This window comes from Carcharhinus amblyrhynchos, chromosome 22 (genome assembly GCF_965287045.1).
Source record: "Carcharhinus amblyrhynchos chromosome 22, sCarAmb.v2.hapA, whole genome shotgun sequence".
NCBI classification, from domain to species: domain Eukaryota; kingdom Metazoa; phylum Chordata; class Chondrichthyes; order Carcharhiniformes; family Carcharhinidae; genus Carcharhinus; species Carcharhinus amblyrhynchos.
This window is the reverse complement of record NC_137345.1, coordinates 41,170,463-41,186,135: the sequence shown is the minus strand read 5'-3', so window position 1 is coordinate 41,186,135 and position 15,673 is coordinate 41,170,463. Positions and strand designations below refer to the sequence as shown.

At 44.0% G+C, this 15,673-nt stretch overlaps 1 protein-coding gene across 1 annotated transcript in view; it reads right to left on the bottom strand.

The window, feature by feature from the left end:
- Positions 1-1,275: 1,275 nt before the first annotated feature.
- The window catches only part of ampd1 (adenosine monophosphate deaminase 1 (isoform M)), a 62,660-nt gene continuing 48,262 nt past the window's right edge, over positions 1,276-15,673 (bottom strand). The window contains exons 12-15 of the mRNA XM_080210200.1: positions 10,013-10,133; positions 9,139-9,312; positions 7,496-7,606; positions 1,276-4,769 (exon numbers count right to left, since the gene is read on the bottom strand). Of these exons, the coding sequence (XP_080066326.1) occupies positions 4,611-4,769; positions 7,496-7,606; positions 9,139-9,312; positions 10,013-10,133 (565 nt within the window). The 3' untranslated portion in view covers positions 1,276-4,610. The remainder of the gene's footprint in view (positions 4,770-7,495; positions 7,607-9,138; positions 9,313-10,012; positions 10,134-15,673) is intronic.

Here is a 15,673-nt window from a genome sequence, read left to right as displayed (position 1 = left end):
TATCATATGAGGAGAGATTAAGTTGGTTAGGATTGTATTCATTGGACTTTAGAAGAGTGAGGGGGGATTTCATAGAAACTTATTCAGATTAGACATGGTAGATATAGAAAGAATGTTCCCAATGGTGGGGCAGTCAGAACTAGAGATCACCATTTGAGGATAAGGGATAAACCTTTTAGGACTGAGGTGAGGAGAAATTTCTTTACCCATACTTTCAGATCTGGTGTTGCAAGGTTGGATGTTCCATTCCATTTGCTCCTCTTCAACTATGTGCCTCTCAAACAGACATCTTCAAGATCCATACCAGTCAGTCTCTGAGCACAGGTAGCCTAAAGTGATAGACTCATGGTATGAGCTTGAGTGAACCAATAGCCTGAGACACCACATGGGACCCTCAAGGTCTACAGTCTGAGGAGATGGCCATCCCATTGAAGTACTCAGGGCGAAGGGTTGGCATTTAAATCACCGTGATGCATGGCAGACTCTGTCCCCACATCACAAAGTACTCAAACATTTTTATAATTGGACACACACAGACTACCATCTTCTGTTACATCAGGCAAACAGTATATAAATGCCAGAAATTAACCATTAGATGTAAATAGAACAGTAGCTCCCAGTTGGTGGAATCTCATCTAAACTTTCTGGTAACAGCTTTAAACCCACTGCGCTCTGTCCTTACAGCTTTTTCTGGTCTTCCTCATTCTTGTAATCAATGCCAAAAATATTGGATGGGTTTTTTTATTCATTTGTGGGCCATGGGCGTCGCTGGCTGGCCAGCATTTATTGCCCACCCCTAGCTATCTTTGTTCAGAGGGCAGTTGAGAGTCAATCTCTTTGCTGTAGCTGTGAAGTCACATGTAGACCAGATCGGGTAAGGACAGCAGATTTCCTCCCCCTAAAGGACATGGGGGAACCAGATGGGTTTTTCTGACAATCGACAATGGTTTCATGCTCATCAGTAGGTTCTTAATTCCAGATATTTTTTATTGAATTCAAATTCCACCATGTGCCGTGATGGGATTCGAACCCGGGTCACCAGGATATTAGCTGAGTTTCTGGATTAATAGTCTTGCAGTTGTACCACCAGGACATCACCTAGTCTTCCGGTCTTCTAATCCTGCCAATGGTAACAGGTTCCTGAACGACAGAGGATGTGAATAACATTGACTGCAGCAGGGCTGGGTGATCTCACCACCAGCCAACGGCGGGCTACTTTCGCTGCTGTGAAACATGCGGCGGGGGGGGGGGGGGGGGGGGGCGGCGGGGGGGCAGTGGGAGGGGATGGGGGGAGAATCCCACCCATTATTCTTTTTCACTAATCTCTGAGCCTTCACTCCTTCTTCAGTCACCGCTCCTCACAGACGTACATGTTCACAAGTGGCAATCTGTCATAGGTATCTCATGGACAATTATTCTTTGCATCGGGGCAGGAGAAGCCTCTTGACATGGTCTCTATAGGCCCTACAAAGCCTTTGGGCCTAGTTGACAGAAAGAGTCTTCTCCAGTTACTGGAGAGAATTGGTTGGCCACCCACCCCCACACCTGTCAACATCCCACTCTGCAATGCACCTCAGTGTGATTCAATCCTTCCAGTGAACAATCTGATAAATCCCAAGCGATGTCAAGCAGGGATGTATTTTGGTGCCAATACTTTTTGTACATTCCAACACTACTTTCTACTCTACCCAGTGCCAAAGATGGATTAGTCCAGCCCAGACCTTCAAATGTGGCATTTATGGAGCAGAAAGGAATTTCATTGATGAGAGAATTTCTCTTCACCATTGACCGAGTGACAAGGAACTTTATTTTTTCACTAGCTTATGATGAATTTGGACTAAGCATTAGTTTAAAGAAAACAATGATTGGGGCACAAATTGTATTGAAGGCATTAGGAGTTTCAATGGTTAACACCAGGGCAGAAATTGTACACAAGTTCTCTTATCACAGAACAACTGTTTTGGATGATTTTTTTTTAAACTCCCACATAGAAAGGCAGCAAACACCTTCAGTTGATTAAGGATCTAAGGAAATTATCAAAGAGTGCCAAGATACAGATTTGGAATTGACTGTGACAAATTGCATTGAAATCTGGACCACCTACAGCAGTGTTCGAGAAGATGAAACTCCTTCTACACCCATTGTCTCTGCTGCATTCTGTACATTAGGTGGGGTTTAAGGAAAACTTCCTGATTCTGAAATACTTGAGTGAACCAAGTTGTCAGGTCTATTACCCTCCTTCAAAACACTGATGACCTGATCATCTTGATCAGATGGGTGAGGAGCCTGTTGCAAAAGGATGTTAATCTTGCAGATTTAAGCTCAGGTTTCACAACAAGGAACTTAAAAATTTTTAATACCGATACAACAAGCAGGGAAGATGTGGCTTGCAGCAAGCTACACTAAGGAGACAATGAGGCGAATGAGAGGAGTGAGGAGAGATCAAGAAAGAAAACACAGCAAGATTCAAGAGTTACGATCTGGAATCAATCTGATTTTTATCCTTTGCTCAAGAATTGTATCACTCCAAAGTGGGTGGAAAGGTGGCCCAGTGGTTAGCACTGATGCCTTTCAGCACCAGGGACATGGGTTCGATTCCAGCCTCGGGTAACCAAACCTGTGCAGAGTCTGCCTGTTCTCCCCGGGTGCTCCAGTTCCTCCCACAATTTAAATGACGTACCGGTTAGGTGCATTGGCCATGCTAAATTCTCCCTCAGTGTACCCGAACAGGCACCAGAATGTGGCAACTAGGGGATTTTCATAGCAATGTTAATATAAGCCTACTTGTGACACAAATAAAGTAACTAGATTGCTTTGGTGTTTACCCCATTAGCTTCTGAGTAAAAAGGTTGCCATATATTTAAAACTTGATCAGCTCTGCTGGACAGGTGACATTATCACACGATACTGTGATGCAGGGTGTTACAGCACTCTGATTAGAGTTCTTTTTCACTCTCTGCCCTGTCTGTATTCAGGTTCCTGATGCCAGTATTCCATACTGACTGCCAGCTGCATCCAGCTATGGGCGCAGCACAAACAAATTTGGCATCCTAAGTAAATGTTTTTATTTATATGATGGCGCTGAGCTAAATATTCCTACCAGAGCGGTGACTGACTCATGAGCCCGGCTACACCCCATCTACAAGTGAAGAGTTGCCACCTTTTATTAATATTGTTGTATTTCTTCTCAGCCGTTTTCTGTAATTCCTACACCTTCTTTTCACCTGTATTATATGTGGTCCAAAGCAAAACAGTGACCTCCATTACCTTCACTGATTGTCCCTGTGCTCAGGCTGTGATTACCAGTCAGCTATTCAGCCGGGAGAGCATTACTACCAAGACATGTCCTGACGTGCATGCATACCCACTTCAGTGCAGGGGTAACTGGCTAATAGTCAGGGATCTTCCCCCTCAGCATCCCAGAAAAACTGAGGTCAATTACACTTTCCTTATTGCCCTCTTAGACGGAAGGATAGAAGTTGGTACCATCGCAGGCAGATTACTCGACAAGCACAGTGTGACACTCTTCCCTCATTAGAGAACAACAGTGTGGGTTGCTGGATCTCGTTGAAGAATGTTGTTGGATCACTTGTTCAAAAGCTGATTCTGTTCTTCAAATGCCCATCAAAATAAGGAATTACCACAACAAAATGGCTGAGCAAACGCTCCACTCTGAACTTGTCTCTAACTTTTTTTTTCTTCATTGGTGGGGCACGGGCGTCATTGGCTGGCCATCATTTGTTGCCTGTCCTTGGTTTGCCTTTCTAGGTCATTTTAAGAAGGCAGTTGAGAGTCAACTACATTGCTGTGGCTCTGGAGTAGGCCAGACCGGGTAAGACAGATTTCCTTCCCTAAAGGACATTAGTGAACTAGATGGGTTTTTCCAACAATTGGCAATGGTTTCATGGTCATCAGTAGATTCTTAATTCCAGATATTTTTTATTGAATTCAAATTCCCCCATCTTCCTTGGCGGGATTCGAAGCCGATTTCCAGAACAGTAGCCGAGCTTCTGGATTAACTGTGTAGTGATAATGTCATGAGCCCATCGCCTCCCTTCCTCTACTACACTTGTAACGATAAAGAGGCTGGGCTCAGTGAAGGGAAGTTGACAGAAAGACAACATTGTACTGAAGAGGCTGCCCTACAGTAAGAGGGTTTCTATCTGAATGACAGCGGCTGCTTGTTAGAGGCAACACGGAAACAGCTGGGAGTTCCAGGTCAGACTGGAACAATCCTTAATAAGACTGAACTGAAAACAAAAGAACTTAAACTCATGATATTACTTTAGATCCAATGATTGCACATTGGAGGAAGGTAGAAACGTTCATACAACTGGAAAGTATGAGCTGATCCTCCAGCCTGTGGATCCATGCTCAGGAGACACATTTCCTCATAGCTTACCCACTTTCACAGGGAGTGATCTGCCATTGGCACGCGTGACATTTCACACTAATCACTAGCAATTTTCCCAAAATGTTGCCACTTGGCTCATTAAGATGCTCCTGCTCTCTCTGGAGACCTGAGCAGCTAGAACTACAGGGGTAGCTTTCAGAGCTAATGGTGGATTAACCCACATCACCAGTTTTCCACTGATGTGGCAGCAGTGACTTTACTCCAGATCTTTCAGGCCCTCCCTGATCAGGTTCAGTTCGTAGCAGAGTGTTTCATAGCGATAGGCCATCCGTATCTGAGCCACGTTCGTCTTCTCAATGCAATTGCCGGCGGGGCCTTCCTGACGGTAGTTGTGTCCCAGGAAATGGGCTTTCTCCTGCAGAGTAAGGTTAAACAAATGTCTGAGTCACACCGAAAATTCAAACAGAAATGAGAAATCTTTGGTGCTGTGTGAGACAATGAAACAAAATGGCAAGGAAGATTCTTTCACAGCACGTGGGCATCACTAACTAGGCCAGCATTTATTGTCTACCCCTAATTGCCCCTGAGAAGGTAGTGGTGAGCTGTCATCTTGAACCTCTGCAGTCTATGTAGGTACACTCACATGCTGTTAGGGAAGGAATTTCAGGATTTTGACCCAATGACAGTGAAGGACCGACGATATATTTCCAAGTAAGGATGGGAGGGGAACTGGCAGGTAGTAGTGTTCCCATGCGTCTGCTGTCCTTCTCCTTTTAGGTGGCACAGGCTGAGAGTTTGGAAGGCTCTGTGAAAGGATAGTTGAAGGGTTCAAACAGGAAATGATTAAGGTACAAATTCCACAGGCAAGTTTTTCCTTGCAGGCTTTTGTCAAGCCCAAATGTGGACTAGATGATTTATACCAGAGCGATCAATTAATGACAAAGCAAGGAACGGGAGTCTCTAAGCTTGCCTGGAGCACTTGCTATCTGGCCAGACGACCACCTCCAGGCAGTTAAAGAAGCCCCCCCTGCCTCCTTTGAGAACCTGGACTGTACAGTCCACTGGACCATCACAGTCATTCTCCATTAACAGGTAATAACCAGGCTTCCAGCTGGATCAATTGGTTAACCGTCACTTGCAAATGGGTCAGCCTTTCAATGCCATTAGGTGGTACAAATTGTGGGTTTGGGAGATGCTGTCAAAGAAGGTATGTTGAGTTACTGCAGTGCATATTGTATGGTACACACTGTTCCCTTTATGCATCAGTGGTGGAGGGACTGAATGTTTGGTGTAGTGGAAAGGGTAGCAATCAAGTGGGCTGCTTTGTCCTGGATGGTGTTGAGCTCCTTGAGTGTTGTCGGAGCTGCACCCATCCAGGCAAATGGGAGTATACCATTACAATCCTGACTTGTGCCTTGTAGATGGTGGACAGGCTTTGGGGAGTCAGGAGGTGGGTACTCGCTGCAGGATTCCTAGCCCCTGACCTGCTCTTGTAATCACAGTATTTATATGGCTGATCCGGTTCAATTTCTGATCAATGGTAATCCCCAGTGATAGAAATTCAGTGATAGGAATCCCTTGAATGTCAAGGGTTGATGAACTGATCTATCTTTTGGAGATGGCCAGCCTAAACCTAGATACTGTCCAGTTTTGCTGCATTTGAACTGGACTGCTTCCATATCTGAGGAGATATGAATGATACTGAACATTGTGTAATCATCAGCGAACATCCCAACTTCTGATCTTATGATGGAAGGAAGGTTACTGATGATGCAGCTGAAGGTAGCTGGGCCTCAGACACTTGCTATGCACCTTGAATTTTATTTCTCAGTGAGCCACCTTGATGTTGCTAGAATCAGAGAATCTTACAGCAACTGATGGAGACTATCTGGCTCTTGGAAAGAACTCTCCAATTAGTCTCACTGCCCCATTCTTTCCTCCAGATCTTTTCCCCTTCAAGTATAGATATTCAATTCTCTTTTGAAAGTTATTGTTGAATTAACTCCCATCATCCTTTTAGGCCATACATTACAGATCATAAAATCCTGCTGCATAAAAATATTTTCCTCATCTTCCTCCAATTAGTTCTTTTGCTAGTTATCTCAAGACTATGCGTTCTGGTTAACAACACATCCAGCACCGTTTCTCCTCATTTACTCTACAAAACCCAACATTAATTTGAACTGCTCCATTAATTCCCTATTAAAATCCATATGCAGTCCATAAGATCAATGAAGAGGTATATGAAATCGCAAAACAAAAACAACTCTTAAAAAGTCACATCCAGAAAAGAAAATGCCAGCATTTCGGTTATTTGATCAGAGACAAATATCTACTGAAACCTCTCCTAGAAGGTAAAGTAGAGGGGGGCAGAACGAGGCGTAGTTGGATGATGGATGTCACAGATGTCAGCCCTGGTACCATTCTGCTAAATCTAAAATTGTGGAGATTTCAAATAGTTGTGCCCAGAATTGATCACAATACTCCAGCTGAGGACTAACTAGTGATTTATTGAAGTTTAGCATAACATTCTTGTGTTTATAAAGAACAAAGAATAAAGGGAAGTACTGCACAGGAACAGGTTCTTGGGCCCTCCAAGCCTGCGCCAATCATGATGCCTGCCTAAACTAAAACCATATGCACACAGAGTGCGTATCTTTCCATTCCCATCCTGGTCATGTATTTGTCTAGATTCCCCTTAAATGCCGCTCTTGTACCTGCTCCCACCACCTCCCTGGGCAGTGTGTTCCAGACATTCACTACCCTCTGTGTAAAGAAACTTGCCTCACACATCTCCTCTAAACTTTTCCCCACGTATCTTAAACCTATGTCCCCTAGTGCTTGATTTTTCTACCCTAGGAAAGAGCATCTGACTATCCACTCCGTCCATGCTATTCATTATGTTTGATGTAAAGACTCGTGTCTTTATTTATAAAATGTGTAACTTGTATTAACCTAGTTTGATTACATTATGTGAACAGGCTGAACTTTCACCTTGAGGGAGAGAAAGGAACTTTACCATCAAAAATTAAAGGTGTGATCAGACTAGAATGTAAAGATGATGAAGAATTTTTTTTTGTTTAAACGGGTTTTGGAACACTCACGATGCACGTTTCAGTAATCCCAAGCCGGGTCACCTACCTGTTCGGAGAAGCCGCTCTGCAGGACACTGTTCCGTGCTATCTCACACATGTCACAGGTACTCAGCTTGAAGACCTGAGCAGCAATGGCATATTCTTCCATCAGCGGCTCCTGTCAAAAGTGACACACAAATGAAGGACATGATAATAGTCTATTCTATACTGACATTTGGCAACACAGTGGAAGACTGGGATATGGTTCATGCAGTGAGCATGGGCTAATAATTCATCATAGAATCCTACAGTGCAGGAAGAGGCCCTTCGGCCCATTGAGTCTACACTGAACACAATCCCAGGCCCTACCCCTATAACCCTACATATTATACCCACTAATCCCGTCTAACCCATGCATCTCTGAACATTAAGGGGCAATTTCTTAGCATGGCCAATCAACCTAACCCGCACATCTTTGGACTGTGGGAGGAAACCGGAGTACCCGGAGGAAATCCACACAGACACGAGGAGAATGCGCAAACTCCGCTCAGACAGTGACTCAAGCCGGGAATCGAACTCAGAACCCTGGAGCTGTGAAGCAGCAGTGCTAACCATGGTGCTATCATGCCACCCAAATTCAGAGCTAATGGAGAACATAGAACATAGAAAAACTACAGCACAAACAGGCCCTTCGGCCCACAAGCTGCGCCGATGATATCCATACCCTCAATTCTATTAAGTTCCATGTACTCATCCAGAAGAGAATGAGTTCATAATCCCATTCTGGTGGTTTGTGAATTTAAAGTCTGTTTTAAAGCCAACTGGATAAATTCAGAATAAAAAGCTGGCATCAGTAAACGTAACCTTGAATTTGTCAGATTGTCACAAATACACAAGTGGCGGTGGGAGGACTCAGAAAGAGGTCCTGTTAAGGGGGCATGAGCAGCTAATGACTAAATTAAAAAGCAGAAGCACACATGTAGTAATCTCCCCGTCACTGCCCAAGCCATGAAAAAACAGGGATAGAATAAATGAGGTCAGGGAGTTGGATGTGTGGTTGAATGAGTGGCGTGGAAAGAATGGGTTTTGATTCATTGGGCAATAGCATTGGGAGCTGTGTCGTTGGGGCAGTCTTCACTTGAAGTGCCCTGTGGATGGTGTAAAGGCTAATCAGGGCCTCAGAGGGAGCCTTAAATAAATAGTTTAGTGAGGTGGAGAAGAGGGGGTGAGGGGGGAGGGATCATATGAGGAAGATTTCGAAACTTAAAGAGAAAGGACAAGGCAACAGTGCAGAGTTGTGATATGGGGAATGATAACCAGAGCGTGACAAGAAGGGTCAGAGTAGAAATTTCCTTCATATTATTCAAAAGACAGCAAAGGGGTTATCTTCACTTTGTTGTTTGTGAAATGCCTTTGAGACGTCTGAGGCTGTGAAAGGTGCTTTGTAAATGTATGTTCCTTATTTTGTTGATTCTAGAAGAGGAATATGGGAGAATGAGAATCCTTGCTGAGTATTGTGATTGATTGAGGAATCCTTGCTATTGCCTGGTGGAGAGCAGTTATCTCAGTACTGTCCATGCTGCATAATCTACTGCCATGCCAGGCAATGCGTTTACCCCGATGAGCCATGGAAATTGCTTCCAGCCACTATACTTGCAATGGGACACTAGGCAGTGCTGCACTCTGCTTGCTAAGCAATCTGATTCTCACCTTGGTGTAGTGAAATTGCATGGGATCATCAGTGGACAGTGAGATCATCAGGCCCTTCCTCAGGAATTCAGGAAGTGGGTTCTTGGCGTACTCCAGGAAGAGGCTGTTGTTGCTGAGCGGAGACAAGGCGATGGGAATCTGAGTCAGAAAGTACAGGTACTGCAGCACCGGGCTCTGAAAGAAGAAGAGGACCTCTCAATGTCAGCTTTATAACCTTCAGCCCCACGCAGTGTGTGTGACTGAAGCAGTGTGCTCAAACTGCTACCCTCCTAACATCTCATGAAATAGCAATGGACACACAGCTACTTCTATAAAAACAAAATACTACAGATTCCGGGAACGTGGAACAAAAACAAAAGATGCTGGAAAATCTCAGCAGCTCTGACAACATCTGGGGGGAGAGAGTAAAGCCAATGTTTCGAGTTAGGATTATCGTTCGTCAGTGCTAAAGACAAGAAAATAGGGCAAAATTTAAAGGGTGAGGGGATTGGAGGTGGGCTGTAAGGAAGGGCATTGAGTTTCTTAACACTGTCATTGTCATTGGTTCAACAGACACCAGTTCATTCAACAACCTGTCCTCATTCACCAGGATTGTCAAAAAACAAAGAACAAAGAAAATTACAGTACTGCAACTGGCCTTTAGGCCCTCCAAGCCTTCACCGACTATGTTGCTCAACTAAACTAAAACTCCCTACCCTTCTGGGAACCATATCCCTCTATTTCCATCCTATTCATGTATTTGTCAAGATGCCTGTTAAAACTCACTATCGTATCTGCTTCCACTACCTCCCCTGGCAGCGAGTTCCAAGGACCCACCACCCTCTGTGTAAAAAATCTGCCTTCCCCGTTCCCTCACTCTGTCTTGTGTACTGACCTTTTTCAGGTTGAGTCCGTGCGAGATGTTATCCGCTGTCATGAATGCTGTCAGTAGATGTGTCACAGCGCCAGCCTCACCACAGTGTGGACGGAATAAGAATGTGTTCATACCTCTCTCCCTGGAAGAATGAGAGAAGATACAAAAGTATGAATATTAACACACCCCATTCACACAGTTAAAATCTCACCCAATCACTTGTCTGAATGTATAAGGGACATGTATGCATATCCCTTTAGTCTGTCCTGTCCTGTCCTTTTGACCATGCAGTGCGGTGTTGATAATTCAAACATATTCCTGTGCGCTGCTCCAACTCAGACCACAGGTTAGATCTTTATTCATCTGTGTGACACGGGTGTCGCTGGCTGGCAGCATTTACTGCCCATCCTTAGTTGCCTGAGGCAACCACATTGCTATGGCTCTGGAGTCACATGTAGGCCAGACCAGGTAAGGACGGCAGATTTCCTTTCTTCATGGACATTAGTGAGCCAGGTGGGTTTTTCTGACAATAGTTTCATGTTCATCAATAGATTCTTAATTTGAGAATTTTTTTATTGAATTCAAATTCCACTGTCTGCTATGGTGGGATTCGAACCCAGGTCCCTAGAACATTAGCTGAGTTTCTGGATTAATAGTCTCGTGATAATACCAGTAGGCCATCGCCTCCCCTACGTTCTTCTACATTTCTCTTCTAGAGGGGACACCAGCAACCTGGGGCTGGACACCTGCAGTTTAAAAGTTAATTCGTCAAATCAAAGTGAGAAGGCAAATGGGTAAATCCCTTACTCAATTTTACTTTTCCAATGCCCTTCCAAAAATCATTCCACTTAATGTAGCTTGACAAGGTACAAATGGGCAGGCTGATGGATGCTATTAAATGTTACCATTATATATTTGGGAGAAAAATACATTCTTTGTAACTGCTAACCTATAAATGGCTGTTAATCTGAGAGGTTTCTTTTACAGACATTTATTCTGATCTAGTTTAAAGTTTATTTATTATTGTCATAAGTAGGTTTACATTAACACTGCAATGAAGTTACAGTGAAAATCCCCTAGTCACCATACTCTGGCGCCTGTTCGGGTACAATGAAGGAGAATTTAGCACGGCCAATCCATCCAACCACATCTTTCAGACTGCAGGAGGAAACTGGAGCAAGGGAAAAAACAAAGTCTCTCATTGGACAGGAACCCATGAGTGATTGTCTAATCAGAGCAAAGTCTGACTCCAAATACTGCAAAGACATGGCTGTGGTAATATCAAATACAAGAGTGAAAGGCTAGCTGACTTTTGCCTACACAATAATTGCCACCTGAACTACAATTTCCCCTCACAAAGTCATTCATAAGCTATCAGATCCCCAGATGTTCACTCTGTCAGATTGACCGCATCATCCTGAACAGCAAATGGAGGAGTTCTCTACTGGATGTCAAAGCCCATCATGGGGTAAAAGTCAACAGTAGCCAACATCTGGGGATAGTTAAAAAGTTGCAGGCCCTAATACCAACAGCAAGAATTGGACATTGCTAAGCTTAGATCTCCTGATGTAAAGAAGGGCTTTATCACTGAAGTCAGGAATAACTTTAGCCTACTAGTCAAAGCAGATGAAGAAGATCCTGAAACAGTTGAAAAGAAGTGAGGCAACATCAAAGAAGCATCTACTGAAGATGATCATCCACAGGCAATTCGGTCCGCCTTGTTGGCCAACAAGGGGCATACACGTGGTGGGTCATGCGAGGGTTGCTCTTGGATGTTGCTACGAGAGTTGCCTAGTGCTTCACGTCCGTTAGTGTACGCTTAAACTGGACCAACTGACGGGCAACACGTCAGCTCAGTGACTATCACTGTCTGCTGTGCAGTGACAGGGACCCGGGTGAGATCTCCAGCTTGGATCAATGTCTGTGGGAGTTTGCACGTTCTCCCCATGCTTGCATGGGTTTTCTCTGGGTGCTCCAGTTTCCTCCCACATCCCAAAAATGTGCTTTTTAGGCTGATTGGTGTCAATAAATTGTCCCTGATTTGGATGTCCCTTAATCTGGCGCACATACAATTCCCTAAATTTGCACCCTTTTATTGTGGAGTCCACTAGAGGTAGACTAGAACATCGACGATCGATGACAGACTTGAATAAGGCACTCACTGAGTGTTAAAATGAGCGGCGCGGGCTTGTAGGGCCGAAGGGCCTGTTTCCTGTGCTATGCTGTTCTTTGTTCTCAATGGATTCAATCAAAGGGTGGACAAGAAGTGTTTCAGAATAGAGGCATGGAAGAAGACTGAGAGAGAAGAAGACTTAAGGAAAAGCAGCTAACACTAAATCACCCAGACTGGCAGAACAGCCTAAAGAACAATATAAAACCAAAGACAAAGAAGTGAAGAAGAATGTTAGAAGAGACAAGAGAGGCAGAAGCAGCTGCAGAAAGAGAACTCAGCATCACTAAAACATCACTAAACAACTCAATGTATAAAACACGAATCACACCATGTCAATCAAAGGCAAATTACAGAGGGAGAGCAAGCTGCAAGATGGGTTCAGCCCTTTGAAAAAGTTCCTAACTAGCCTGAGCCGATGGTCCAGCAAATCTGCCAGTTTCTGAAGACATTGTTGGTATTAACCCCAGCCCATACATTGGAATGGAAATGCAAGAAGTCATCAAAGCCATGAAAAATGGCAAAGCCCTTGGAATTGACTCTCTGCAGACAGATGTGAACACGGCTGCCTGGGTGCTTACTGATCTTTTCTGCATGATGTGAGAAAATAAAAGTCATACCAGAAGACTGGAGTGAAGACCTCATCTTCAAACTGCCAAAGAAAGGGCGTCTGCAACCATGACAACCGGCGAGGAATTAGATTCCTTTCCATCTCCCGCAGAATCCTCCATAGGATTCTCCTCAAGTGGATTGACAAGGCCATTGATGATGAGTTTAGGTAAGATCAAGCTGGGTCCCACAAGGGCAGAGGATGTAAAGGCCAGAGATTTGCTCATAGAGTAAATCTCATAGAGCAATGCCTTTAACGGAATGCAGCCTTCTACATCAACTTCATAGACTTTAAGAAGGTGGTTGACAATGTTCACCATGAGAGCCTGAGGAAGATTCTCTGAACCTACGGAATTCTGCTTCAGACTGTCAATCTCATTGGGATGTTCAATGAGAATCAAATGCTGTATCATCCTTGGCAATACACTGAATGGTTTGAGGTGGAGTTCAGAGTGCAGGGGGCTACACTCTCCTATCGGCCAAAGTCCTCCCTCCTCATTTGTGACTGGGATTTTCTGGTGCCACTGAGAACGAATGGAGTTTTGACTGGAATGCCAAATTTCCATTCCAGCTCACAACGCATCCCCAGAATGGAGAATTCTGCCCAGTGTATTTCTCATCACCATGTGCCAAATATCAGACTGTCCCAGAGGTACTCAATGCACCTTCTCTTACACTTGGAGGACCTCAACTTTGTCATCTCCAGGAGAAGTCTGATAGACTCAGCAGGACAGGTCATAAATAAACTTAGACCTATAAATTGATTAGAATTGGGGGTGTAGAGGAGTGCAGATATCTCCCAAGGTTGGAGGACTGGAGGAGATCGCAGAAATGAGCGTGGACAAAATCACAGACAGATTATAGAACAAGAATGAGAAATTGAAGTGAGGCATCGTTCAATTGGGAGCCGCTCTATGTCATTGAACACAGCAATTGGTGAACGGGGCAGTGCTAGTTAGGATATGGGTAGCAGCAAAGTTTTGGATGAGCTTAGGAAGGTGGATGATGCAAAGGTAGCCAGGGTGGCACAGTGGTTAGCACTGCTGCCTCACAGCGCCAAGGACCTGGGTTCGATTCCCGGCTTGGGTCACTGTATGTGTGGAGTCTGCATGGGTTTCCTCTGAGTAGTCCAGTTTCCTCCCATACTCCAATAATGTGCAGGTTAGGTTGATTGGCCATGCTAAACTGACCCTAGCAGGGTAAATACTTGGGGTTGTGGAGATGCAGCGTGGTGGGATCGTGGTTAGTGCAGACTCAATGGACCAAATGGCCTCCTTCTGCACCGTTGGATTCTATGATTCTATGACTGGTCGGCATATCAACAAGCAGAAAACACAAGTCGGGGCATCCATCCACCAGCAGTGCCTCCAATTACCATTGATGGTGAAGTGCTAGAGTATGTTGAGGACTTCATTTACCTTGAGCCTTATCAGTAACGGTAATGGTGTGAAGAATGACATTAAGGTCCAGCTGAATAAAGCTAGAGGTGCATTTAGCAAACTTCAAACCATCTGGAAGTCCAAATAATGCAGCCTTAAAACCAAACTCAGATTCTACAACAGTAATGTAAAGTCAGTCCTGCTATAAGGATCTGAATGCTGGAGGGTGGTGAAGACAGACATGGACAAGGTCTATGTCTTTCATAACAGTAACCAATGTAAAATCTCTAATGTCTACTGGCTAAATAAGATTGCCATTGAGGGTCTGTGGAAGGAGGCTGGCTGCTACATCAATGTCCTTGAGATTAAGAAGCACCGGACATGATGTTTTGAACATGTGCTAAGGATGTCCCAGGAGTAAACACCATTGGTTACTCAAGGATGGACACCAGCTGTGAAGTGTATATGGACAAACGATAAACAGCCTGGCACAGGGCTGTGGTGACTGAACCAGAAGAGATGGGGCTCATGTGGAGCCACAGCACAAAATAGCACCCAATGGAGGAGAATTGTTGTGGCCTTATGTCCCAGTGGGACTAGGAGGATAATTAACTAAAAGGTGTCACTGACAATGAACCCAAGTAGCTTATCTAGGACATGTGGTGGGTAGTGCAATCTATTCTTCATTATCCACATCAGCAAAGGGTGGCACCTCTAACAATGCAGCACCTGAACATTTCCTCAGTCAGGGTGCAGAGAGGGATCATGTTGTAAATTAGTAAAGTGAATCTCAGTTCTCAATGTACAGGTCCTCAGAGCTCCAGCATTCTGTTTCACTTTGTCACTGCACTGTAATATATCCATTTCAGCAAAATATATACTCAACTTTAAATCTGGAAAGTCAAATTGAAACAAGCTTTGTCTTGTGTCATAGTGACTGAATACAACAAAATATCAGCATGGAAGTCAGCTGGAAGAAATTCCCAGGTGATAATATTCTAACACTTTCAACCTGGGAATATAATAATTCTCTCATATAGTACCCATCACTCAAAGAGGTGTCATGGGACTTGAAAAACAATGGGGAAGCCTTAAATTTTATGATGATCACTATGTGCTTTTTGGGGAGATAATCTTTACTTTATGTTAGAGAAGGTTCCTTTAAGAATTATATTTTTCCAGGAGTTGATTCCTATAAAGCACTTGACTTCCAGTAAATGATCGTGTGACCAAGTCACCTTGGAGACTAAAAATAGAATTAAAAAGAAGGTAATCATAGGGCTGAGTAGGTTATGACCATGGATTTGGTCTCACGAAGGGTTTTTACAACAATCTGATTGCAGAGCAAGGAATATGTCCTTCCAGCAGAGTTAATTTGAAATTTGGTATCGGTGCTAAAAAAGTTAAAATCTCTTGTTAACTGTAAGATTCTAAACAGTAAGTTAGACTTCTGGGAAAGCAAAGCTGAAAAGAGAGAGAGAGAGAGAGTTCTAGATAGAAGACTCCAAAGCTAAAGATTAGAAC